Genomic DNA, 24,492 nt, shown 5'->3' with positions numbered 1-24,492 from the left:
AGATTACAGCCTTGGAAACCCTGTGAAGCAGTTCTGCTCCGTAACACATGGGGTTGCTATGAGTCAGAATTGACTCGACGGCACTTAAGAACAACGGGTCCGTGACATTTGGATGAGGTAGAGCCAGGAAGGAACTTGCCTTAGAAGCAGGGAAAAGTCTACGGCTTCACCTTGACATCCTGGTCCGACCCAGCTAGCAGACAGGGCTCCCTCTTCCTGCCTGCCCTTGTTCCATCCCTCGACCCAGCCTGGGGCCATTCTCCCTTCCCAAAGACGCATCACGGCTGGACACGAGCTTCTGATCCCACCACAACTGCTCAGCTGCCTTCCCTCTGAGGACACAAAGCCAAGTCAAGTATCCCATCAAAACCTCAAACCGAGCCTTGGTTTGTTCTTGGTCCCACTCACATGTAATCCAGGGGGTGTGGGCTGAGAGCAGAAGGCCAGGAGGGGAGAAGGCCACCCAGGGGAGGCTGTGAAGAGCCAGGCAGAGAGCCCCAGGCTCAGGCATCTCTCTGTTCTTTGTCAGAGATCTGTGCTGACCTCCCTCTTGGACTCTCTGGCACCTCCTACCTCCTGTGCTGGGACTGGAAGATGGCAGCTTTCGGGGCCCACTAGAGGGTGCTGTGACACAAGGGCCTTTGTTTATTACAGAGCCTGTCAGAGAAATTGACACTGTCAGGGTACCCAAAGAATCTCGGAGATTCTCCAAATTGGCAAATAGCACAGTAACATATACTTTTTATTAAAACTATCTGTTTCACTTCGATGCCACTGGTTTACTTTGGAGGGTCGTCCCTCCCCCCCAAAGAATTCGAGCATTCATGATTTTACAAGGGTGAGTGTGTTTATGACAGAAAGCAAAGAATGCAGCTAAGGACTTCCTGTGTGATCCACCATTAGACTAGTCCCTGGAGAAGGACATCATGCTCGGAAAAGTAGAGGTCAGCAGAAAAGAAGACCCTCAATGAGGTGGCTAGACACAGTGGTTGCAACAATGGACTTAAACATAGCAAGGATTGTGAGGATGGCGCAGGGCTGGGCAGTTTTGTATTCTATTATACATGGGGTCGCTATGAATAGGAACCGACGTAACGGCACCTGACAGCACCACCATTAGACAGAACCTCAATTACTAAGCCTGCCGTGCCGAACACCTCTGTACTCATATTCTTTCCTGCTCCTTTTGTGGGGGGCAGGGGGCAGTTAAACACTAAGGAAGGAACAAGACAGTGGTGATTCAGGTACTTAAGGCATGGATTTCCGTGTTTAAGCAGTCCCAGTCCTTCCTGTTCTCAGTGATTCCAAAACACAGTAGGAGGGTCAGACCAGCTCTGAGCCGACTCTTCTGCCTGACATTGGTGCTTAGGACATAGGGCTCTCATTTTGCTTCTGGGGTCTTCCCTGCCTGTGACCTGGCACAGCCAGGTAACCTCCTCAGATTTGGGGTGGGGGGGGGCGAGTGAGCATTTTAAATACCCAGGTAATGAGCTGGGCACTGCACCAGAGAACTGCCTTCTCAAACTTTTGTTTGCCTGAGAACCCCCTTGAGTTTGTGGCCTTACCTCCAGAGACCCTGGTGCAGGGGTCTGGTATGGGCCCGGGAAGCTGGTCTGTTATGAGCCCCCCAGGTGTTTGTGATGGAGACACTGCAGACACGGTTCAAGGAAGGGGATCGAGGAAGGAAGCTGAAGCTGTGGCTGGTGGCTGCAGTGCAGGGTTTTCCCTTCCCCCATCCTCCATTCTGAAGGATGAGTGGAGGTGGTGAGAGAAGGTGAGGAGGGGTGTGAGGACCTGGTGGTGGGAGGGTGGCAAGCGGTAGGTAGGGGAGGGGAGGGTATGGGGGAGGGGGCTGAGAAGGCCTCAGCAGAGAACTGTCCTCCACAAGGAGCTAAGCCCAGTGATTTTCAACCAGGGGACATTTGGCGGTGTTTGAGGACATTTTTAGTTGTCACAACTGAGATGGGGGGATACTGGCATTTAGCGGGTGGAGGCCAGGGATGCTGCTAACATCCTACAGTGAACCGAACAGCTCCCCACCCCTCCTGCGCCACCTCTTTTCACCCTCCCGACACACAACAAAGAATTATCCAACCCAAAAGATCATTAGTGACTGCCAAGGTTGAGAAACTGGGGGCTTCCCAAGTCCCCACCACCATCCCCAACTTGGTGGCCGAATGGTTAAACACTAGGGCTGCTAACTGAAAGGTTGGCAGTTCAAGTCCACCAGGTGCTCCTTGAAAACTCTATGGGGCAGTTCTACTCTGTTCTATAGGGTCGCTATGAGCCGGGATTGACTTGAGGGCAGCGGGTTTTGTTTTTGGTGTCCCCGTACTACAGGATACTTCAGCAAAAAAGTTTGCCCTGCTTAACATCTGCCATGTCACAGCGCTACGTGGGGGATGCTGAAATCAAGTGAATTGGTTCGTGTGAAATGTTAAGTACAGCCAGGTGGGCTTGGAGTCTCCCTTCCCTTCCTCAGGTCTGGGAATCTAGGGGGAGCTGTGGCTGCACTTCACGAGTGAGTGGTGCCACCTAGTGGTAATGAAGATAATGCACCGGCAGGAACATTTCCAAGAACTTGAAACTATTAGGAAACCCTGGTGGCATAGTGGTTAAGTGCTAGGCTGCTAACCAAAGGGTCAACAGTTCAAATCTGCTAGGCGCTCCTTGGAAACTCTATGGGGGCAGTTCTACTCTGTCCTATACTGTTGCTATGAGTCGGAATCGACTCGATGGCACTGGGTTTGGTTTTGGCTTTGGTTGGTCCTGAGCTGGAAGTGGGGATGAAAATTAGGCAAGCTGGCAAGTTCTGACCGCTCTGGGCCTAATGCTGCAGAGACTGTGGCTTGGCTTCCTGGTCTGGCCGCTGCAGATTGTTGGTGGGTCAGCACTCTATTGTCCTGCACCGCACCCATGTGAAGCAGCTTCCCAGCAAGTCAGCACCTGCAGTTCCTAAAGGCTGCTCTCACTAATGTTGATTTGTTGTTGCTGGGTGCCACTCAGTTGATGCCGATTCATAGCGACTCTATATGACAGAGTAGAGCTGCCTCATAGGGTTTGCTAAGCTGTCATCTTTACCCGGATAAGCAGATGACATAACCTTGCATGCAGAAAGTGAAGAGGACTTGAAGCACTTACTGATGGAGATCAGAGGCCACAGCCTTCCGTATGGATTACACCTCAACATAAAGAAAAGAAAAATCTTCACAACTGGACCAATAAGCAACATCATGATAAATGGAGAAAAGATTGAGGTTGTCAAGTATTTCATTTTACCGGGATCCACAATCAACACCCATGGAAGCAGCAGTCAAGAAATCAAATGATGCATTGCACTGGACAAATCTGCTGCAAAAGACTTCTTTAAAGTGTTAAAAAGCAAAGATGTCACTTTGAGGACTAAGGTGCATCAAAAAAAGATGGAAGGAATACGCAGAGTCATTACACCAAAAAGAATTAGTTGATATTCAACCATTTCAAGAGGTGGCATATGATCAGGAACCGATGGTACTGAAGGAAGAAGTCCAAGCTGCTCTGAAGGCATTGGCAAAAAACAAGGCTGCAGGAATTGATGGAATATCAATTGAGATGTTTCAACAAACAGATGCAGCGCTGGAGGTGCTCACTCGCCTATGCCAAGAAATATGGAAGAGAGCTTCCTGGCCAACTGATTGGAAGAGATCCATATTTATGCCTATTCCCAAGAAAGGTGATCCAACCGAATGTGGAAATTATAGAACAATATCAATATAACACGCAAGCAAAGTTTTGCTGAAGATCATTAAAAAATGGCTGCAGCAGTATATCGACAGGGAACTGCCAGAAATTCAGGCTGGTTTCAGAAGAGGACGTGGAACCAGGGATATCATTGCTAATGTCAGATGGATCCTGGGTGAAAGCAGAAAATACCAGAAGGATGTTTACCTGTGTTTTATTGACTATGCAAAGGCATTGGCCTGTGTGGATCATAACCAATTATGGATAACATTGCGAAGAATGGGAATTCCAGAACACTTAACTGTGCTCATGAGGAACCTTTACATAGATCAAGAGGCAGTTGTTCGGACAAAACAAGGGGATACTGCGTGGTTTAACGTCAGGAAAGGTGTGCATCAGGGTTGTATCCTTTCACCATACCTATTCAATCTGTATGCTGAGCAAATAATCCGAGAAGCTGGACTATATGAAGAAGAACGAGGCATCAGGATTGGAGAAAGACTCATTAACAACCTGAGTTATGGAGATTACACAACCTTGCTTGCTGAAAGTGAAGAGGACTTGAAGCACTTACTAATGAAGATCAGAGACCACAGCCTTCAGTATGAATTGCACCTCAATCTAAAGAAAACAAAAATCCTCACAACTGGACCAATGAGCAACATCATGATAAATGGAGAAAAGATTGAAGTTGTCAAGGATTTCATTTTACTTGTATCCACAATCAACAGCCACGGAAGCAGCAGTCAAGAGATCAAAAGACGCATTGCTTTGGGTAATTCTGCTGCAAAGGACCTGTTTAAAGAGTTGAAGAGCAAAGATGTCACCTTGAAGACTAAGGTGCGCCTGACCCAAGCCATGGTATTTTCAATCACATCATATGCATGTGAAAGCTGGACAATGAATGAGGAAGACCGAAGAAGAGTTGACGCCTTTGAATCGTGGTGTTGGCGAAGAATATTGAATATACCACGGACTGCCAAAAGGATGAACAAATCTGTCATGGAAGAAGTGTAACCAGAATGCTCCTTAGAAGCAAGGATGGTGAGACTGCATCTTACATACTTTGGACATGTTGTCAGGAGGGATCAGTCCCTGAAGAAGGACATCATGCTTGGCAAAGTACAGGGTCAGCCGAAAAGAGGAAGACCTTCAATGAGGTAGATTGACACAGTGGCTGCAACAATGGGCTCAGGCAATGATTGTAAGGACAGCGCAGGACTGGGCAGTGTTTCGTTCTGTTGTGCATAGGGTCGCTATGAGTCGGAACCAACTCAACGGCACCTAACAACATCTATAAACTACCCATTGCCATCAAGTGTATTTTGACTCACTGCCCCATAGGGTTTCCAAGGCCATAATCTTTAAGGAAGCAGACTGCCACATCTTTCTCCTGCAGAGCAGCTGGTGAGTTCAAACCTCTGACCCTTCGGTTAGAAGCTGAGCACCTAACTACTGCACCACCATGGCTCCATTTAGTTAATAACACATGACAACATTTGTGAACATTTATTGAGCTGTGGTGTTCGAGGCGGCACATATATTACCTGGCTTTTTCCTTACAACAGCCTGAGAGAAGGGGACTATTCTTACTCTACAAACGAGGAATGGAGGCTTGGAACGGCTGATTCACTTGTCCCCAAGGTTATACAGGGGACAAGGAGTGGAAAACCAGGCTTATTTAGCTCCAGAACTTATATTAAATCTGAGAAACACAGTAATTCTCAGAACCATAAATTTAAGTCTAGGGGACCTGTGGCTTTTAAGTGACTATAACTTTGTTGAATTCCATTCCCCATTTTGCTTAAGGAGCAGAGGTCCAAGGAACTGCCTGATGTCACAGTGTTAGCTCCTGATCCTGGGCTAGGACCCAGGGCCCTGGCTTCAAACCAAGTCCTCAAAAAACCCCTTGGTGAGGCACAGTGGGTCAGTAAACCAGGAGGAAGCTAGGGAAGAGGATAATTAAGGGCTGGCTGCATTTCACACCTGTGGTGGTAGATATGGATGTTAGTTAAGGCAGGAGGAACCCTCTTGCCACCCCACTGTTCCTTCCTGTATGGGCAGCCAGGCCCCCACATTTCAGGCAGTTCCCCTTCAGCAGTGGGGACCTTGGGCATATTCTTATTTCTCTGTCCCACTTGGGAGGTGCCATCCTCCCCTGGCCAGGCTTCTGTGGTAGCCACTCACGACATGGAGAGGGGTGTGGGGGGCTGCTTTACAGGTAAGTGTGGAAGAGCCAGCGGGAGAGCAGAGGATGGGCTGGGTGACTTTCCCTGAGGCCCTTCCCCACAGTGGCCGCCTTGGCCGGTTTCCAAACTCCAGCAGCCTCCCCCTGCCCACTACAGCCATCTCACCTTCAAGGTTCTTCCAGGTTTGAAAAAAGGCTCAAACGCCTCTTTCCTCTTTTAGGGATTTATTCTTTCGGTGTCTGGCCCCTCCCCCAAGACCTTCCCTGCCACCCTGCCCAAAGTGCCCCCCCTCAGTGCCTTGTTCTAGGTTTCTTTCGAGGCTCTTTTCACACTTTGAAATTGCACACGATGCGTTCACCATTTCGTATCCCCGGAGGGCTAGGTGTGTGACCACTTCCCCAGGGCCGCACAGCCCCCAGCTCGGTGCATGTACTGAGGCTCAGCGAAGGCTGAGTGGGCTCAGGGATGTCTACCGGGCCCAATAAGGATTCGTTGAAAATCCAATGTGGCCTTTCCGGAGCCCCTCCCCAGGCCCAAGCCAGTCCCCAGGAGAGCTGCTGGGACCACCCCAACACACACACCCCCAGCCGTCCAGCCCACTCCTCCCCGCCCAGGACACCTCCGTCCCGGGACGCCCACTATCCTGGCTACCTCCCCCACTCCTTCCAGGCCACCCCACCCACCCACCCACCAGGGACCCTCACCGCCCGGGGCCCCCGCCAGCCCGGACCCTGGGTAGGAGTGATGGGTCTGCGCCGCTCAGACTGCGAGTGGCCGCAGTCCGCCGGCCGCGCCTCCCTCCGGTGACCGCGGGGACTGCAGAGAAGCCGCGGGCCGCGGGCAGCAGTCGGGTTACGTCAGCGCCGCTCCGAGCGGGCGGGCCGGGGCGGGCCCAGGCGGTCGGAGGCGGCCTCTGGTGGTCCGGGGGGCGGTCCCGACGGTCCAGAGGCGGTCCCGGGCGTCCGGAGGGCGGTCCGGGGTGTCCGGGGGGCGGCCCGGGGTGTCCGGGGGGCGGTCCGGGGTGTCCGGGGTGTCCGGGGGGCGACCCAGGGGATGGTCCCGGGTGTCCGGGGGGCGATCCGGGGGGCGGTCCCGGGTGTCCGAGGTGTCCGGGGGAAGATCCGGGGTGCGGTCCCGGGTGTTCGGGGTGGGCTCAGGCGGTTCGCGAGCCCTTTAAGGGGCGGCCCCACGGGGAGGGGGAATCCCGGAAGCAGCGACGCGGCTCCCTGCTCCGCCCGGGCCGGCCTGGGCACCCTGTCTTCAGCCCCGAGCGTCCCCGCCCAGTCCCTTGCGCTCCCACCCGGTCCCATCGACCCCCCGTCCTCAGCCTTGAGCCCCCAGCCTTTGGGGTCCGGGTCCTCGGCCTTCGCACCCCCTCGCGTCCTCCGAGTCCTGCCCTCTGCCGGAGCGCCTCCGCCGGGTCCTCAGCCTTCGGCGACACCCTGTTTCGGCCCCGAGCACCCCGGCCTTCGGCGCCCCCCAATCCCGCTCTGAGCCTCCCCCCGGCTCTCCCACGCCCCTTCCCCGCGCTGTCCCCGCCCGGCCCGTCCCCCGGCGTGATGGCTTCTCCCGCCCCCTCGGGCCGGCGGGGTCTGGGAGTCCCCCGTGAAGGTACCGGAGAGGGGCGGCCGGGGCTCGGGCCGCAGGAGGAGGTCTGAGAGGCGAGACCCTCGGCTGTGACCCGGACCAGCTCCGCCTGGCCGAGTGAGCACGTGGGCGCCGGACCCGGTGGGGATGGGGACCCCGGGGCGCTGGTCCCTCAGGGTCTGCTGGGCGCACCTGCGGCGCTTGGAGCCCAGGCGGGAGCGGGGCCCACTGAGGCCCCCCAGGTGTCCCCGCAGACTAGGCTGGCTTCTGCTGGGCATGTTGCCCAGGCTTGTCTCAGCCTGCGGGGACGTGGGCGAGCGGGTCCCTGAGAGCCTGTGTCCGCGAAGGGCCAGCTGGGGCGACCCAGCTGAACAGGGGCCGCTGGAGAGGGTCTCCCAGGAGCGGCGCCACCTCCTCCTGCACCTGCGGCTCTGGCTGCGGGCTGGGGCGCTCCTGGTGAAGTTTCTCCCCCTCCTGCTACTCTACCCCCTCACCTACCTGGCTCCCGGCGTGGCCGCCCTCTGGCTCAGTCTGCTTCTGAAAGCCACGGAGACCTCAGGCCCCACCTACATCAAGCTGGGCCAGTGGGCCAGCACGCGGCGGGACCTCTTCTCAGAGGCCTTCTGTACCGCCTTCTCCAGGCTGCACGTCCGCGTGAGGCCCCACCCGTGGGCGCACACCCGGAGCTCCCTCCAGCAGGCCTTCGGGGAAGCCTGGGGCCAGGTCCTCTGCTTCGAGAGCCTGGAGCCTGTGGGCTCGGGCTGCGTGGCCCAGGTGTACAAGGCCTGCGCCAAGGCTGCCTTCCTGGGGGAGGACAGCCTCCAGAACCTCCACACTGCCTCCAGCCTGAGGCCCTCTTCAGCGTCCTGGGCCCTCGGGGGGCTGGGAGAACTCTTTGGACCCTCTGGGAAGGGCTGGAAGCCTGAAGGAAGTCTTGCTGACCAGTCGTTTCTAGAAAGGCTGCTCCTCCCCAAAACCGACCTGGTGGGGGTGGACGCATCACCCTCTGCCCACCTGCCTGAGCCAAGTCACCTCATCCCAGTGGCCGTCAAAGTAAGTGTTCAGGGCACCTCAGCCAGGCCCTTCCCATCTCTAACCAAACAGCCAACATCTCACCCATACCACCGGCCTTCCCCAGCTCTGGACGCCCCCATGCAAATCACCCCCCATTGCCTTCCAGGTATTTCTGTTGGCTTGGCCATCATGTGCAAGCTGTTTTATTTCTCCCTTGAGAGAATGGGTGTGAAGTCTGGTCAAGGAAAGTGAGGAAGGCTGCCCTGGTGGGACAGTGGTTAGGAGCTTGGCTGCTAACCAAAAGACTGGCAGTTTGAATCCACCAACTGCTCCTTGGAAACCCTATGGGGCAGTTCTACTCTGTCCCGTTGGGTTGCTATGAGTCAGAATCGACTCAGTGGCATTTTTATTTTTTTCCTGTCTCTGAGGGTAGAGGAATCACCATCCTTAATGACCCACTACCCCGGGGTAGGGACACTGGTGGCTCAGTGGTAGAATTCTCACCTTACATGCTGGAGACCCGGGTTTGATTCTAGCCTATGCACTTCATATACAGCCGCTACCCATCTGACTAAAACAGACTAGGAAGAAAGGCCAGGCGATCTACTTCTGAAAGTCAGCCAATGAAAACCCTATGGGTCAAAACAACATTCTCTTATCCACAACTGTTCATAGGGATGGTGCAGGACTGGTCACTATTTCGTTTTGTGCATGGGAGGGTCACCATGACCAGGGCCAACTTGATGGCAGCCAACACCACCACCCTGGAGTAGGGATAAATCTGAGACAAGCCAGGTTAGATGTGCCTTAGCAGACCCAAGGTGGTGGGTGGTACATTTTGACAGAACTGGCTGTCTTCTCTCCTGCCTCTTTGCTGTCATTCCCCGTCATTCTTGTCTCTACTCTGGTCTATTACATTCAGCAGGTCTCCAGGGGGTCTGGCAGAAGGGGTAGCGGGAACCCGGAGCTCTCTTTTACCCCTGGAGAACCTTGCCCTGCTGCCTCACTTCAAACCCACTGTACCATCCTCTCCAAGGAATGGCCTAGAACCTGGATTTTTATCAGTGGTTGGAGGGGTTGTAATGGTCAGGCCCATTTAAGAAGCATGGGACCAGACTCTGAGGTTCCTTTTGTTCCAAGGAAGGCTGAGAGCATGCAGCTGCGGACCAGGAGCCGTGCAACCACGTCGTGTGCATTACTTATTCTCCGTGAGATGCCTGGAGGGAAGTCTTTGCTTTATTCTTATCTGTTTATTTATACCCCATGCTGTGCCTAAGAGGATTTGAGGTGGGAGTGTTGTTAGGTGCTGCCGAGTCGGTTCCCGCTCATAGCGACCCTGTGTACAACAGAACGAAACACTGCCCAGTCCTGCGCCATCATCATAATCGTTGCAGTGTTTGAGCCCATTGTTGCAGCCACTGTGTCAGTCCATCTCGTTGAGGGTCTTCCTCTCTTTCGATGACCCTCCACTTTACCAAGCATGATGTCCTTTTCCAGGGACCGATCCCTCCTATAACACATCCAAAGTGCATGAGATAAAGTTTGAACATCCTTGCAACTAAGAAGCATTCTGGCAGTACTTCTTCCAAGGCACATTGGTTTGTTCTTCTGGCAGTCTGTGGTATAGTCAGCATTCTTTGCCAACACCAGAACTCAAAGGCATCAGTTCTGCTTCAGGCTTCGTTATTCATTGTATATTCCAGCTTTCACATGCATATGAGGAGATTGAAAATACTATGGCTTGGGTCAGGGGCATCCAAGGTGACATCTTTATTTTTAACACTTTAAGGAGGTTTTTTTTTTTGCAGGAAATTTGCCCAATGCAAAATGTCGTTTGATTATGGATGCAAGTAAAATCTAATCCTTGACAACTTCAGTTTTTCTCCATTTTTAAAACATGAGGCATTGAGTGGTTGTGTGGCTTGCCCAGCTCCCTGCAGGCATGAGTGGCAGACCTGGATTCTGAAAGCAGCTCTTTCTACTCCTTCCATGGTCCCACTGAGTTCTGTGGCTCTAGAGCTCATTATTGAAAGAGCCCTGGTGGCATAATAGTTAAGTGCTTGGCCGGTAACCTAAAGGTCGATGCTTGGAACCCACTGGGGACTCTGAGGGAGAAAGACTTGATGATCCGCTTTTGTGAAGATTACGGCATAGGAAACCCTGTGGGGCAGTTCTACTCTGTCCTATAGGGTCGCTGTGAGTCGGAATCGACTAGACGGCACCCAGCAACAACAGCAGAGCATCATTTATCAGGGCGTAGTCTTCGGGTGGCCTGATTCAGTTACCTCTGAGCGCACCCCCAGACAGTCTGGTTCCATGGGTCTTGGAGGAGGACCGGGTCTACATTCTTACCAAGCATCTTGATATGACTTTTATGCACTTGAATGACTGAGAACTGATCTAAGTTTAATGTGTTTGAGACGAAACAGCCTCCCTCCTTGGGCAAAGCTGAGTGCAGTACAGAGGGGCTGCTCCCAAGTATCCGGGACAGGCATGTGGGATGAGGGGAGCAAGAACATCTGTGTGGTGGGACCACTTCCCTTCTGTTCCTTCTCTGATGGTGGCTCTGCATGGTGGATGAGGTGTGTGCCCCTGGCCCTCCTGTCTCGTTGTTTCTCTCCACAGGTGTTGCACCCTGGCCTGCTGGCCCAGGTGCATATGGACCTGCTGCTTATGAAGATGGGCAGCCGAGCCCTTGGACTTCTGCCAGGAATCAAGTGGCTTAGCTTGCCTGAGGTTGTGGAGGAGTTTGAGAAGCTCATGGTCCAACAGGTAATTCTCCGTCCCTCAGCTGGAAGAGCACCTCCCATAGTTCTCTCTTTAAAGAGGCCTGGTGGTGCAACAGTCAAGCGTTTGGCTAATAATGGAAAGGGCAGCAGTTAGAACCCGCCAGCAGCTCCATGGGAGGAAGACCTGGCATCCTGTTCCTAGAAAACCCTATGGAGCAGTTCAGCTCTGCCACATGGGGTCGCTGTGAGTCAGAATTGACCCGATGGCATCCAGCAACAACGACATAGTTCTCTTAGTGAATGCTGAATGATTGCCACCTTTCCCAGTATCTCATGGTTAGCGTGGTATGTTAAGGTAGGTACCGCTAGCTGATGTAACAACACCCAAAGCTCAGTGGCTTAATGTAACAAGCTTATTTCTTGCTTCTAGCAAAGCCCCATCGATGCAGGTGAGCTGAGGGAGAGGGGGCTCCACCCTACAGTCATTCAGGGCCCAGCTCCTCCCGAATCTGCCTGTCACACTCAGCAGGTGTCATGTGGGGTCACTGTGTGATAGGAGCTACTGTGGATCCTGTTAGAGGTGTGGTGGCCAGGCTTATATGGAGGATCCTGTCAGAGCTGTGGTGGTCAGGCTTATATGGAGGATCCTGTCATGTGTGGTGGCCAGGCCCCCGTTGAAGATCCTGTCAGAGGTGTAGGGGGCCCGGGTTTCCATGGAGGATCCTGTCAGAGGTGTAGGGGGCCCAGGTTTCTGTGGAGGATCCTGTCAGAGATGTGGTGGCCAGGCCCCCGTGGAGGATCGCTTCAGGTGTGGTGGCCAGGCCCCCGTGGAGGATCCCGTTAGGTGTGGTGGCCAGGCCCCTGTGGAGGATCCTGTCAGGTGTGGTGGCCAGGCACCTGTGGAGGATCCTGTCAGGTGTGGTGGCCAGGTCCCTGTAGAGGATCCTGTCAGAGGTGTTGTAGGCCCAGGTTCTGGTGGAGGATCCTATCAGGTGTGGTGGCTAGGCCCCTGTGGAGGATCCTGTCAGGTGTGGTGGCCAGGCCCGTGGAGGATCCTGTCAGAGGTGTGGTGGTCAGGCTTATATGGAGGATTCTGTCAGGTGTGGTGGCCAGGCCCCCATTGAAGATCCTGTCAGAAGTGTAGGGGGCCCAGGTTTCCGTGGAGGATCCTGTCAGAGGTGTAGTGGCCAGGCCCCCGTGGAGGATCCCTTCAGGTGTGGTGGCCAGGCCCCCGTGGAGGATCCTGTCAGGTGTGGTGGCCAGGCCCCCGTGGAGAATCCTGTCAGGTGTGGTGGCCAGGCCCCCGTAGAGGATCCTGTCAGGTGTGGTGGCCAGGCTCCTGTGGAGGATCCTGTCAGGTGTGGTGGCCAAGCCCCTGTGGAGGATCCTGTCAGGTGTGGTGGTCAGGCCCCTGTGGAGGATCCTGTCAGAGGTGTGGTAGGCCCAGGTTCTGGTGGAGGATCCTGTCAGGTGTGGTGGCTAAGCCCCTGTGGAGAATCCTGTCAGGTGTGGTGGCCAGGCCCCTGTGGAGGATCCTGTCAGGTGTGGTGGCCAGGCCCCTGTGGAGGATCCTGTCAGAGGTGTGGTAGGCCCAGGTTCTGGTGGAGGATCCTGTCAGGTGTGGTGGCCAAGCCCCTGTGGAGGATCCTGTCAGGTGTGGTGGCCAAGCCCCTGTGGAGGATCCTGTCAGAGGTGTGGTAGGCCCAGGTTCTGGTGGAGGATCCTATCAGGTGTGGTGGCTAGGCCCCCGTGGAGGATCCTGTCGGGTGTGGTGTCCAGGCCCTTCTTCCCATAGCCTGCTGGTCAGAGCTTGATTGCTTGGCCTGTGTAACTGAGAGGGAGCTTGGGAAATACAGTCTCCCTTTGTACCTGGAGGAAAATGACATGATTCTGGCGGAACATGGTAGCATTACCTCTGCCTCAGTTAATGACTGAACTCCAGGGCAGAAGAATCATCAGCAAAGCCACACACTCTGCCTTTGTTCTGCTTGGTTCCCAGGGCTAACTGGGTAGACAGGGGCCTTCTTCCTGCTCAGGACCCTGGGGACACAGGGTACTCGTTTAGGTAGCGGGCTTGGTGAACACTTTCGGGGTCAGGGCTGCACACAGACCACTCAGCATTGGCTCTGTGTGTGTAGGGCAGACGCTGGCAGGCTTTCAGGAGCAGTGGGCCAAGGCTTCCTTTACACCCTCTGACTTAAGGTTTTAAGTCCCAGGGGTACATTTGAATGTTTAGCAGGCGCTGCTTCATCCTATGGAGTAGCATGGTTTTGAGCATACAAAGAAAATTAAAACAGAAAACAGCTTCTATTCCAACAGCCATCTCTGCCTTGATTACACTCAGTTATACCTCACACCGCAGCTTTATTCAGTTCCTCAAGCTCCCATTTCCACATCTCACCCCGTTTGCCTCTTCTAGCTTGTCTGCATTTCTCAGTAGTCCCTGAGGTTCCCAGGCTTGAAACCTTAAGCTGTGGGTCTGGGTGTACGTTTGTGAGTCCTCTCTCTCTCCCTCTCTGGCTCTCTTAAGCATTCATTCATAAGTTCATTTAACATTGACTGGAAACTGTATTAGAAGCTGATGAACTGAAAAAAAAAACGAGATTTTCCTATCCCTAAGGCAGAGGGAGGTCCCTGGGTAGCACTCGACTATTATCTGAAAGGTTGGCAGTTCAGAAGTCAGGCCTGGCAGTCTGCTTCCGAAAGGTCACAGCCTTGAAAACGCTGTGGCGCAGCTCTACTCTGCACACGGGTCGCCATGAGATGCAATCCACTCAAGGGCAGCTAACAGCCACAGCAAGGCAGAGGCAGAGGGGGACTGACAGGCAAATACTTGCAAATAAAGCCTCGGTTCCACAGGAGTGTAAGTGGCTGTTTCTCTCTGAGGGTGAAAGCTCCTTTGGGAGCTCATAGTGGGACCAAATGGGGGAAGAACATTCCAATCAGAGGGAGGAAGTGAGGCCAAGGATAAGGGTGGGAGGCACAGATGGTCTAGGGTGCTCGTGGGGATGGGGAGGCACACACAGTCTGGGATGCTCGTGGGGGCAGGGAGACGGACAGTCTGGGGTGCTTGTGGGGGCGGAGAGATGCAGATAACCTGGGGGCTCAGCAACTACATGGAGTCGGGTGAGGCTGGAGTTGGGGCACCAGAGCCAGCCTGAGAGGTAAGTGGGCCCCACCCACCTTGGAGGCCATGCTGCCAAGTTTGGACTTTGTGCTGCAGGTAGTGGGGGGATACTGGCTGAGGGACTTATGGGAGGGGAGATGGGAGGCCAGACACCTGCTGGGGCTCGGGGATAATTTGCGAGGGGTTAGAGGCAGTCACAGCACTGGGTCACACCCTGGATGGAGAGAGGAGTCATCTGAGGTGATGCCAGGTGACTGAGTGGATGGGGGGAGAGTGAGTCCATGCAGACGGAGTTTCAGGGACCTGTGGATGTCTACAGGGACATGCCCAGCATAGGGTCTGAACTGGAAGTCAGGAGCCGGGACCAGGAGGCCTGTGTTGGGAGTGGGAAGAGGGAACACTGGAGGCCAGAAGCTGGCAGCGAGAGTCAGCACCTGTGGGGCCCTGATAGCCGGGAGGACACAGCAAGAGGGGCAGCTGGAGGCTGGTGGGGAGCCAGAGAGTGAACCACAGATGCCAGAGACAAGAGTTCAGGAGCGGCTGAGTGGGATGATGCCCGACAGGTGAGCTAGCATCAGGCGGGGAGCTGGTCTTCCCAGTGTGGCCCAACAAGGCCCTCAGCGAGTTTGAGGAGAGCAGATCCGTGTGCTGTGGAGGGCAGCCATCTGGGACAGGAACAGCTGCAGTGGTGGCCTTGACAGGACGGCTGGGTTGGGGGCAGAGAGCAGCCAGAGAGGGCCAGACCAGGGATGAAGGGGCCATGGGCTGGGGTGCTGGGGCAGAGGAGGAACAGGGGAGAAGCTGAACACCCCAAACCTCTGAGGTCTCTGCCGGCCATGGCTGGAAGAGTCGGCATGGAGACTCAGGCACCCGGCAGTGGCAGCCCACCCGTCTTCCCCGAGTTTCTTGGAGAGTAAGAAAGGCAGGGCGGATCTGCTGGTTCCTTGGGTTCCGGGTGGTGCTGACCCTCTGCCCTGACCAGCCCTCACCCTCTCTCTCCGTCCACTGCAGATCGACCTGTGTTACGATGACCCTCTGCCCCGACCAGCCCTCACCCTCTCTGTCCACTGCAGATCGACCTGTGTTACGATGACCCTCTGCCCCGACCGGCCCTCACCCTCTCTCTCTGTCCATCGCAGATCGACCTGTGTTACGCTGACCCTCTGCCCCAACCGGCCCTCACCCTCTCTCCGTCCACTGCAGATCGACCTGCGTTATGAAGCTCGGAACCTGGAACACTTCCAGCGCAACTTCCAGAACGTGAGTGCTGTCAGGTTTCCCACGCCTCTGCGCCCGTTTGTCTCCAGGGACGTCTTGGTGGAGACGTATGAGGTAAGAGCTGAGCAGCCCTGCCCACAGGCCTCTCACTTGTGCCAAAGAGAGGGTTGAGGATGGAGGCGGTGTGGCGGGCCAGAGGCTGAGTGAGAGTAATGGTAGTACCTCAGATCTCCTGGGCTGACAATCTCTGCCATGTTACCAGGTGGGTGACCTTGGTCTCCTCACCATGAAACAGGGATGGCAGTTCCTGCTGCCAGGTTGTCACAGGAGTAAATGAAGTACTAAATGCAAAACACGCTCGGCACAGTGTTTACACGGAGAAAGAGCGCAACAACGTGGCGGCATCATCACCTGGCTCAGCAGCTCCGGGTCAGCCTCCTGAAGGAGGGCAGAGCAGATCCCGGGACCCTGGGTTACCTAAGTTCTCTGGGCTTTAGTTCTCTTACTTGTTAATTGGGGATAACAATGTCTGTCTCCATGGGTTGCTCTGACAATTAAATAAGCTAACCTATATAAAACCAGTTGCAGTTCTGACTCATGGTGACCCCATGCATGTCTACCTTACAACCAGGAGTCCCTGGGTGGTGCACATGGGTAACATGCTCCACTGCTAACCGAAAGGTTGGAGGTTCAAGTCCACCCAGAGGCACCTTGGAAGAAACACCTGGAGATCTACTTCTGAAAATCAGTCATGGGAAACCTGTGGAGCACAGTTCTACTCTGACACACATGGGGTTGCCATGAGTCAGGGTGGACTCAGTGACACCTGGTTTTTAAATGGTAACCTATATAAAATGCTTGCTCATTAGGCCCCTTCTCTCCTTCCTTTTCTTTCTTGTCCCTCCCTTGGCTCAAGGTTGCAGGCTCACTCATGCCCCTTGTTGGCTGATTCTGGCCTGGGAACCAGCTCTGCCTTTCGCCTGACTCCCCAGGTCCCTGTGTCAGCAGCAGAGTAATGGTCTCCTTTCTCACAACCAAATCTTCCACTGAGGAGTTGTGTAGAAGGAGCATGCACATAGGTTAAGATACACTGTGGGTGATAAACAGAGTCACAGGGCTCTCAGAAAGGTGAACCTCTTCGGGTTATTTCTCCAGCACTCACCACCTCCCCTCAACCGGAGGGCAGCACTGTGTGTCACCTGGGACGGGGGCAGGGCGGTGGACGGCTATCCAGTGAAACTGTGCTATCCTGCTCTTTCCCCAGGAGAGCGTGCCTGTGGCCCGCTACCAGCAGGCGGGGGTTCCCCTGGAGCTGAAGAGGGAGATAGCGCGGCTGGGGATCCGCACGCTTCTGAAGATGGTAGGCTTGTGGCCAAGGGGGCGCCGGGACCCAGCCCTGGGGTAGCCAGGCTCTGCTGGGCTCTCGTGGGCAGGAGGGCAGCCAGGCCAACCAGCCGCTGGCCAACCAGCCGCCGAGCCCAGAGATCCAGCTCTAGAAATAGCTGTGTCCCCTGAGAATGTTCATTCCTTCTACAACTCTTTATTGAGCACTTTCTCAGTGACATGTGCACTGCCTCAATGCAGAGAGCTACGAAGAGTAGTGAGGGAGACAGACCCTGTCCAGGGGCCCTCAGTGTAGACGGTCCCTGCCCAGGGGTCCATGGAATGGACGAGCCCTGGCTGGGGTCCCATGGTGTAGATGGTCCCCACCTGGGGGCCTTCGGTGTAGACGGACTGTCAGAGACAGCATAGTGTGTTCATTCACCTGGCAAGTAGTTAAACTGGGTGTTAACTCTGTGCTAGGCACTGCACTGTGGGCTGGATTTACAGGGGTGAGCAGACCGGACATGTTCTGATGCTCCTGGAACTAGTGCCCAGTGGTGTGATGGAAATGGGATAAGTGGAGGGTATAGGGGGTGAGTATAGGCTGTCAGACTGTCATCCGGGGACCCGTCCTAGCCCAGGGGTTCATTCAGGAACTCAGATTCAAGTAAGCCTGGATCCAGGGAGACTCGTGCTCAGAGCGTGCATCTGCCTGGAAGGGCCTCCTGAGGGCGCCCCCCCAGCAGCAGCTCTGTGTTACCCCAGGGCCTCTCTTCCTGTCTCCTGGGTGGAGGGGTGGTCGCTGCTGGTGTGTCTGTGGGAGGCAGATTCTACTCTGCAAAGGGGCCCTGGGCTTGCTTTCCTGCTTAGTCTGTTCAAAGCCGGTGCTGCGTGCCAGTCATGTGTGCGGGGCTGTGTGCACAGGGCTCTCGCTGCACAGACATGGGGTGGCCTCTCACTGACAGACCTCACCGATGCTGACAAATTGAGCAATGGAGGGAAGCCTGATTTATGAAGTATTTTTAAAGAAACGTAGTTCTGTAAGTTTTCAGAACCATAACTATCGTAAGTAGCATACCGATCGCTCAACTCCTACAGTAGAAACAACAGCTGCCCTGTGTGCGGAGTATAACCGCGCTCCACAGGGTTTTTAAGGCTGGGATCTTTCCGAAGTCTTGGCCTGTTTTCCAGGACTCTTTTGGGTGGGTTCATACCACCAACTTTTTGGTTAGTTCGGATCCAGTTGCTTAACTGTTTGCATCACCCAGGGATCCAAGATAAAAATAAGTCGCTGGAATGCAGTTGGGACTTTGCTTTCTCTGCTTGTGGCTTGGCAGGGTGGGGTGGGAGGGTTGATGAGCCATAAGCCCTGCTGGTTTCTTCCAGATATTTGTGGACAACTTTGTCCACGGGGACCTCCATCCTGGGAACATCCTGGTGCAAGGCGCCGATGGTGCGGCCAGGGGCCAGGGGTCTTGGGCCCAGCAGGGGGACATCTGCACCACTCAGGTGGGGGCTGCAGCCCCTGCCCCCTGGCCCCTGCGGCTGGTACTGCTGGACGCAGGCATCGTGGCAGAGCTGCAGGCCGCCGACCTGAGCAACTTCCGGGCCGTCTTCCTGGCGGTGCTGATGGGGCAGGTGAGACCAGGGGACTCCTAGGGTGCGCTGTTTTTGCTGCAGGTTCCTCGGCCTTGCTCTTGTAAACCCCTACATTTGTAAAGCTGCCTTGGGTGTGGAGCACAGCAGAGGGAGAGAGAGGAAGGAGAGGGAATGGGGTCGCCCTTCAGGTGCCTCTGGTCAGTGGGTGCCGGGGCAGGGCTGGGGGCCAGGTCTGAGCCACTTATGACTTGGGACAAGAAAGAATGCCTGTTTTTTCTGATGCTGGTGTGGGTTGGTGGTCTCTCTTCCTTCTTTAGCACACACCCCCAGGGGTACTGGGAAGGCTAGTTTCTTTTTTATTTATTTAATTTTTATCGTGCTTTAAGTGAAAGTTTACAAATCAGGTCAGTCTTTCATGTAAAAATTTACATACATCTTGCTACACTCCTAATTGCTCTCCCCCTAATGACATAGCACAGCTCTTCCCTCCAGTCGCTCTCCTTGTGTCCATTTGGGCAGCTTCTGGCCCTCTCATCTCCCCTCCAGACAGGAGATGTCAACATAGTCTCCTGTGTCTGCTTTATCCAAGAAGCTTGTTCTTCACCAATATCATTTTCCATCCCATATTCCGGTCCAATCTCTGTCTGAAGAGTTGGTTTTGGGAATGGTTCCTGTCTTGGGCTAACAGAAGGTCTGAGGACCATGGCCTCCGGGGTCCCTCTAGTCCCAGTCTGACCATTAAGTCTGGTCTTTTTACGAGAATTTGGGGTCTGCATCCCACTGCTCTCCTGCTCCCTCGGCAGTAGGAAGGCCAGTTTCTTGACCGAACAATGGCTGCCCTCAGTCTGTGTCATTGGGTGCAAGATGGTGGGCTGGTGAGAGGAAGAATGGGAGGTGGGATTCCACAACTGGGGAGCATGTTGCTGTCTCTGGGGGTGGGGCTGAATATAGTGTTAAAGCTCCTGTGGCTTGGAGGGGCTCCAATGTTAAGAATCATCACTGAGAGAAAGGGCTTTAGAAAGCCCCTGTCGAGACTTGGCTGCAGCAGGGTGAGTGGGAAGCATCCCTTGGGCTGCGGGTAGAGATCTCTCCAGCAGAGGAAGGCCCTGGCAAAGAGAGCGGGCAAAAGGGGCAGAATTCAAGAGAGTCCTGCTTAGGTGGCTGCCGAGGGCAACCCAACAGGGGAACCCAAAGCCAGTCTGAACATGCCCCTGGGCTGAGAGGAAAGGGTGAGGTGTAAGGGACTTGGGTCTCCTGTGCATGTTTGGGTGAAGGAGGGAGAGCTTGGCCCTGGGTGGTGCAATAGGAGCTGAGGGCACTAGATGTGACTCAGGGAGCACAGAGGTGGCTCAGCTGTGAGCAGGGCGTTCTGCTCGGCGTGGGGAGAGCCCCTGGAGAGCCTGGCCCAGGTGAGCCCAGCAGGCAGGTCCAGGGAGAGACTGGCCCAAGTGAGCCTGGTCCTGGAGAGCCTAGCCTGGCAGGTAGGTCTGGGGCTGGGCTCAGGGTAGGTAGTACCACAGGGAGTGTGCAGGAGGTTGTGTGGCCTGGGTGAGAAGCACAGGTGAGCAGTCCTTGCACTGACTGTACACACAGGTACCTGCCCTGACGCAGGTAGGGCCCCACTAACAGAGACTTTGGTCAGTGTCCAGGTATTCTGGAGGGATACAGTTAAAAGGGGAAGGTGACTAAAGGCAGCATGGTAGAAAAACCAGGCTGGAAGCAACTAAGACATGAAATACCTGGGTAGAGCACCTAACTTTCTGCCCACTCCAGGTAGCTTTATGCCAGCTCCTTTCTTATGAATCTTCCAGGGCCAAAGAGTGGCCGAACTCATCCTGCATCATGCCCGGGCCAGCGAGTGCAGGGACGTGGAGGCCTTCAAGGCTGAGATGGCCACGCTGGTGAGCCAGGCCAGGAAGAACAGCGTCACCCTGGAGAAGGTGGGCAGGCAGCTGGAGAGCAGGGCCTTTGGGTGTTTACTGCCCGTGCCCTCAGATGTAGCAATCCCAGGGGTGTGTGGAGAATGGTAGGTGTGTATGGAGTGGCACGTGTGTGGTGTGTGATATGTGAGTGTGTGGTGTGTGTGTGTGGTATGGCACATGTATCTGGTGTGTCTGAGTGATATGTGGTATGAGAATGTGTAGTGTGTGTGTTAATGTGGTGTGAGTGTGAGGGGTGTGTGTGTGTGGTATGGCACATGTATCTGGTGTGTCTGAATGATATGTGGTATGTGAATGTGTAGTGTGTGTGTGTTAATGTGGTGTGAGTGTGGGGTGTGTGTGTGTGTGGTGGGAAAGGGGGGCAGGGCAGGGGACTGGAAGAGAAAGAGGGTAGTTCACCAGACTCTCTAATCTCTGCAGTCTGGCTTTATTCTGTTTTCCAGCTTCAAGTTTCCAGCCTTCTCTCCAGTGTCTTCAAGTTACTGATGACACACCAGGTGAGGCCCTGGTGCAGCTGAACCTCCCGTGCTGGTCAGGCTGAGGGGGTCTCCAGGAAGCCGGGGGTGGCCCCAAGGCCGGGAGAGAACCTTCTCTCACAGGAGAGATCACAGGCTTAAAGCCTTTCCGGTTACACTGCCATTTGCATAAAGTGCTGTTTTTGTTTCCACCGTGGAGCACGACTGAAAACGTGTGAGTTCCACCCACTGGGGCTCTAACGATTGTGAGGGTGATAAATGATTATCGACTGCAGACTGCAGAAGGACGGCAGACTGTCCTTCCCTCCCATCTTTCTCATTTTCCACATTGTAGCTGGGGAGGGGGCGTGGGGCATCAGTGCGAAGGGGGACCGTGATTACACTGGGTTTCGATGGAAGAACGTGTGGTGAGCACCATCATCCGTACCAGTTCCGTCAGCCACTAACTCCTCCATAGTGACCAGAATGTCTGAGGAGCGGTCCACCTGGCTGCCTGAAGCCCATGACCTTATGCAGAGTTGTGGAGGATTAGGGAAAGAGGTTGAAATGTGAACGTCTCAGCAGACCGGTTCTGTGGTTTTAGGAATAGTGGAAAAGAAAATAGCAACACACACCCGTGAGACAGACTGGTCCATCAGGCAGGTGGTGCAGCTATAGTACTTGAATTTCAGCAAGGCATCTCAACGGTCTCGTGATGTTCTCGAGAGTCAGATGGGGAGATGTAACTGAATGACAGAATGGAACCAGGCTTCTAACTGGCTGCCTGATCACACCTGAAGCTACGGAGCCGCCCTCCTTCTGCTCTTGAGTATGAATGGCATACTTACAGATACCTTAGATGAGAACCTCACTGGCATGCTGATTTTTTAAAAGCTGATTTTTTTTTTTAATAAAACTTAAATTTTTATAAGCTAAAGTTATAGGCCATGTCTATAAAACTGAATTTAATAGGGAGAAATAAAAGTCCTATCCGTGTCCAAAAAAGATGTAAACGTGCTGCTGGCACCGAACTGTGGTGACTCCATGCCCAGCGAATGTCTGGTGGGGAGATGTTTAGCGGTAGCCATGCCGGAAGGTCAGCTCTCCAGGGCTATAACGGGGTATCAGCAGGAGGCAGCGGGGCTGGTTTAATACAGTCCTTGCACCCACAAGGGAGATGAAGATGAGACTCACTCTAGTTTATGTTGTTCAGTCAAATTGAGAGCATTGTATGTACTTTTGTCATCATATTGATATTTTGGCATATCATATTGATGAGTGTTGGATAAAAGCTTGAAAAACATAGATTAGACTCTACTAGGTGATTTCCTGGCTTTAAATGATTCATCAGGGGGACTTTTTTTCCAGGAAGGAGACTCCTGAGAGAATCCTATTAAGACCATGTGATGTTGCTTTGCTTGATAGCATGTTTATTCTTGCCTAGTACTTTTGAGGAGCCATAGTGGCAAAGTGGTTAAGACTTCGCAGCTAACCAAAAGATCAGCAGTTCAAATCCACTAGCTACTCCTTAGAAACTCTGTAGGGAAGTTCTGTCTGGCCCTGTGGGGTCGCTATGAGTCAGAATAGACTCGATGGCAGCGGGCTTGGGTTTTTTTTTTTTAGTACTTTTCTAAACTGGTAAAGCTCTTCTTTACATCTTAAAGAGGCAAGGAGGTCCGCTCCAACTGGTCCAGAGTAGAGGACAGAGTTCTGTGTCATCTGTTGCAAATTGAAGCTGATTTATTCTTGTTCCCTTCCCTCCCCCAACCAGTTATTATGTCATTTTTGTCATCTTCCACTATAACTGGTTGTCACTTAGGAAACTCTATCTTAGTGCCAGCCCACGTGGAATTGTATAGGATAGTAATTTACTCTGAAACAGTTATGTAGGGATTGTGGTATGATACTCATCCCATTTTCCCAGCTAGGGGAATCGAGTCTCCCTTCCCTCCAACCTTGCATTATCCAGAGCTGGATTTCTACTCTTTTGATGCTTTTATTTCAGAAATGTTACAGAAAGACTATTAAACGAGATAAAAATTAGGAAAACAGTTTGTAAGCCACAACGTATCCACAGGTGTAAGGGTTGTTATTATTTTGAGTTGCAGCAATTTGCAGCTTTGGGCTGTCACGGATTTATACGCTCCATCTTCCTCTGTAGTGATATCACTAGCTCAGTAATGGTATGTCTGTCCTGTTCATTATCTAGCGTGGTCCTGGTCACAGTTCTCTCCTCAACCCTCCAGTTACATTTCTATCTATTCATACTTCATTTTTTTGCATCAAACTTGTTAAAAAGATCAACACTGTTAGCAGAATGTGGATATGAGTGTTGAGTAATCCATGTACACTGCCACTGTCAGAGGGGAAGCTCTGCCATGTTTGGGAAGCAAAGCCCACTGTGTGCGTCTCTTAGAAAGGCCACGGGATGGGTGGAGAATACCCTCAGATGAGTTAGTTTCTGGTGTATCTGGGAAGTATTCATTTTATTAAGTCATTCATGTGTATATATCATAACGCATATGGTATATACACACATAAGCACACCCACTCCTAGAAAAGTGGATGCCATATGTATTATGATTTTTCCTTAATGTTCCTAGCACATGTGTAGTGGGTGAGCAGACAAGTTGGTGGGGGAAGGATGGGCTGGGGAAAAAAGCATTAGGTAGATGGTAAAAACCACATGGGCAGGTGCAAGAGGTGAGTGTTGATGGTGACATGACTGTCCTGGATACTCCTCTCTGCACTGGCCTTGGCAGGACGACTGCTTTTCTGTTCCAGGTGAAGCTTGAGAGTAACTTTGCCTCAATTGTGTTTGCGACCATGGTGCTGGAGGGGCTCGGCCGGTCCCTGGACCCCAAGCTGGATATACTGGAGGCAGCGAGGCCCTTTCTCCTCAGGGGACCAGCATCCTTCCCCTGACTGCAGTGGTGGTTTTGTGCTGTCACCTGGGAGCTGCCTCTGTGGCACATGGACACTGTGAAATTGGATGCTTGGAGGGGGCTGGCCATCTGTTTTAATAGCTTCAGGTTATTTGGAAATGGAGGGTGGGAAGGACGCTCTACACATCATGGGGCTGGGCTTGGTGTCCAGGGCATCTCCAGTTCTGGGGAAATGTCCTGTGGACTAGGAGGAATAAAAGTAGTTATTTAATTTCTTTGTTTTTTTTCTCTTCTCTTCTTAACCTTATATACTCCCTGATCAGGTTGGTCCTCCTGGTGATTCCCAGACCTGGTATTTAGGTTGGAAAACGCTGCAGAATCCTCTAGCCCCATGATTTCCAATTCTTTTGATTATGTCTTAGAAGTACAGCCAGAAAGTTCCTTAGAAGCGAGGACGGTAAGACTTTGTCTCATGTACTTTGGACATGTTATCTGGAGGGACCAGTCCCTGGACAAGGGCATCATGCTTTGTAAAGTAGAGGGTCAGTGAAAAAGAGGAAGACCTTCAACAAGATGGATTTACACAATGGCTGCAACAATGGGCTCAAGCATAGCAACGATTGTGAGGATGGCACAGGACTGTGCAGTGTTTCATTCTGTTGTACACAGGGTCGCTATGAGCTGGAACCAGCTTGACGGTACCTAA

The 24,492-nt window shown here is 53.5% G+C and overlaps 2 protein-coding genes across 4 annotated transcripts; both read left to right on the top strand.

Annotated features, from left to right (window-relative positions):
- The first annotated feature begins 7,611 nt into the window (after nucleotides 1-7,611).
- Nucleotides 7,612-24,057, top strand: ADCK2 (aarF domain containing kinase 2). Of its 2 annotated transcripts, none has more exons than XM_049893684.1 (8): nucleotides 7,612-8,549; nucleotides 11,136-11,282; nucleotides 15,570-15,698; nucleotides 16,849-16,944; nucleotides 18,294-18,545; nucleotides 20,318-20,446; nucleotides 20,890-20,943; nucleotides 23,686-24,057. In XM_049893684.1, the coding sequence occupies exons 1-8, from the start codon at nucleotides 7,644-7,646 to the stop codon at nucleotides 23,824-23,826; spliced, it is 1,854 nt and encodes a 617-aa protein (XP_049749641.1). In that variant the 5' UTR covers nucleotides 7,612-7,643; the 3' UTR covers nucleotides 23,827-24,057. The 2 variants fall into 2 exon arrangements, with proteins under 2 accessions (XP_049749641.1, XP_049749643.1); XM_049893686.1 differs by lacking the exon at nucleotides 23,686-24,057 and adding an exon at nucleotides 21,594-21,903.
- Nucleotides 11,290-14,480, top strand: LOC126081687 (skin secretory protein xP2-like). Of its 2 annotated transcripts, XM_049893688.1 has the most exons (3): nucleotides 11,290-12,168; nucleotides 12,281-12,781; nucleotides 12,894-14,480. In XM_049893688.1, the coding sequence occupies exons 1-3, from the start codon at nucleotides 11,953-11,955 to the stop codon at nucleotides 13,032-13,034; spliced, it is 858 nt and encodes a 285-aa protein (XP_049749645.1). In that variant the 5' UTR covers nucleotides 11,290-11,952; the 3' UTR covers nucleotides 13,035-14,480. The 2 variants fall into 2 exon arrangements, with proteins under 2 accessions (XP_049749645.1, XP_049749644.1); XM_049893687.1 differs by having other exon boundaries at nucleotides 12,281-14,480.
- Nucleotides 24,058-24,492: the final 435 nt, after the last annotated feature.

Source organism: Elephas maximus, chromosome 8 (assembly GCF_024166365.1).
Source record: "Elephas maximus indicus isolate mEleMax1 chromosome 8, mEleMax1 primary haplotype, whole genome shotgun sequence".
Classification (NCBI taxonomy): domain Eukaryota; kingdom Metazoa; phylum Chordata; class Mammalia; order Proboscidea; family Elephantidae; genus Elephas; species Elephas maximus.
Note: the sequence above shows the minus strand (reverse complement) of the source record. Positions and strands in the feature narration are given on the sequence as shown.

What these genes read in the sequence shown, in the direction of transcription:
- ADCK2 (XM_049893684.1), top strand. Translation starts at nt 7,644, where the DNA reads ATGGGGACCCCGGGGCGCTGGTCCCTCAGGGTCTGCTGGGCGCACCTG. An exon ending in TCATCCCAGTGGCCGTCAAA is followed by an intron (nt 8,550 to 11,135) that starts GTAAGTGTTCAG and finishes TTCTCTCCACAG; the next exon opens with GTGTTGCACCCTGGCCTGCT. An exon ending in ACAGCGTCACCCTGGAGAAG is followed by an intron (nt 20,447 to 20,889) that starts GTGGGCAGGCAG and finishes TCTGTTTTCCAG; the next exon opens with CTTCAAGTTTCCAGCCTTCT.
- LOC126081687 (XM_049893687.1), top strand. Translation starts at nt 11,953, where the DNA reads ATGGAGGATCCTGTCAGAGGTGTAGGGGGCCCAGGTTTCTGTGGAGGA. An exon ending in CTGTCAGGTGTGGTGGCCAG is followed by an intron (nt 12,169 to 12,280) that starts GTCCCTGTAGAG and finishes TGTGGTGGCCAG; the next exon opens with GCCCGTGGAGGATCCTGTCA.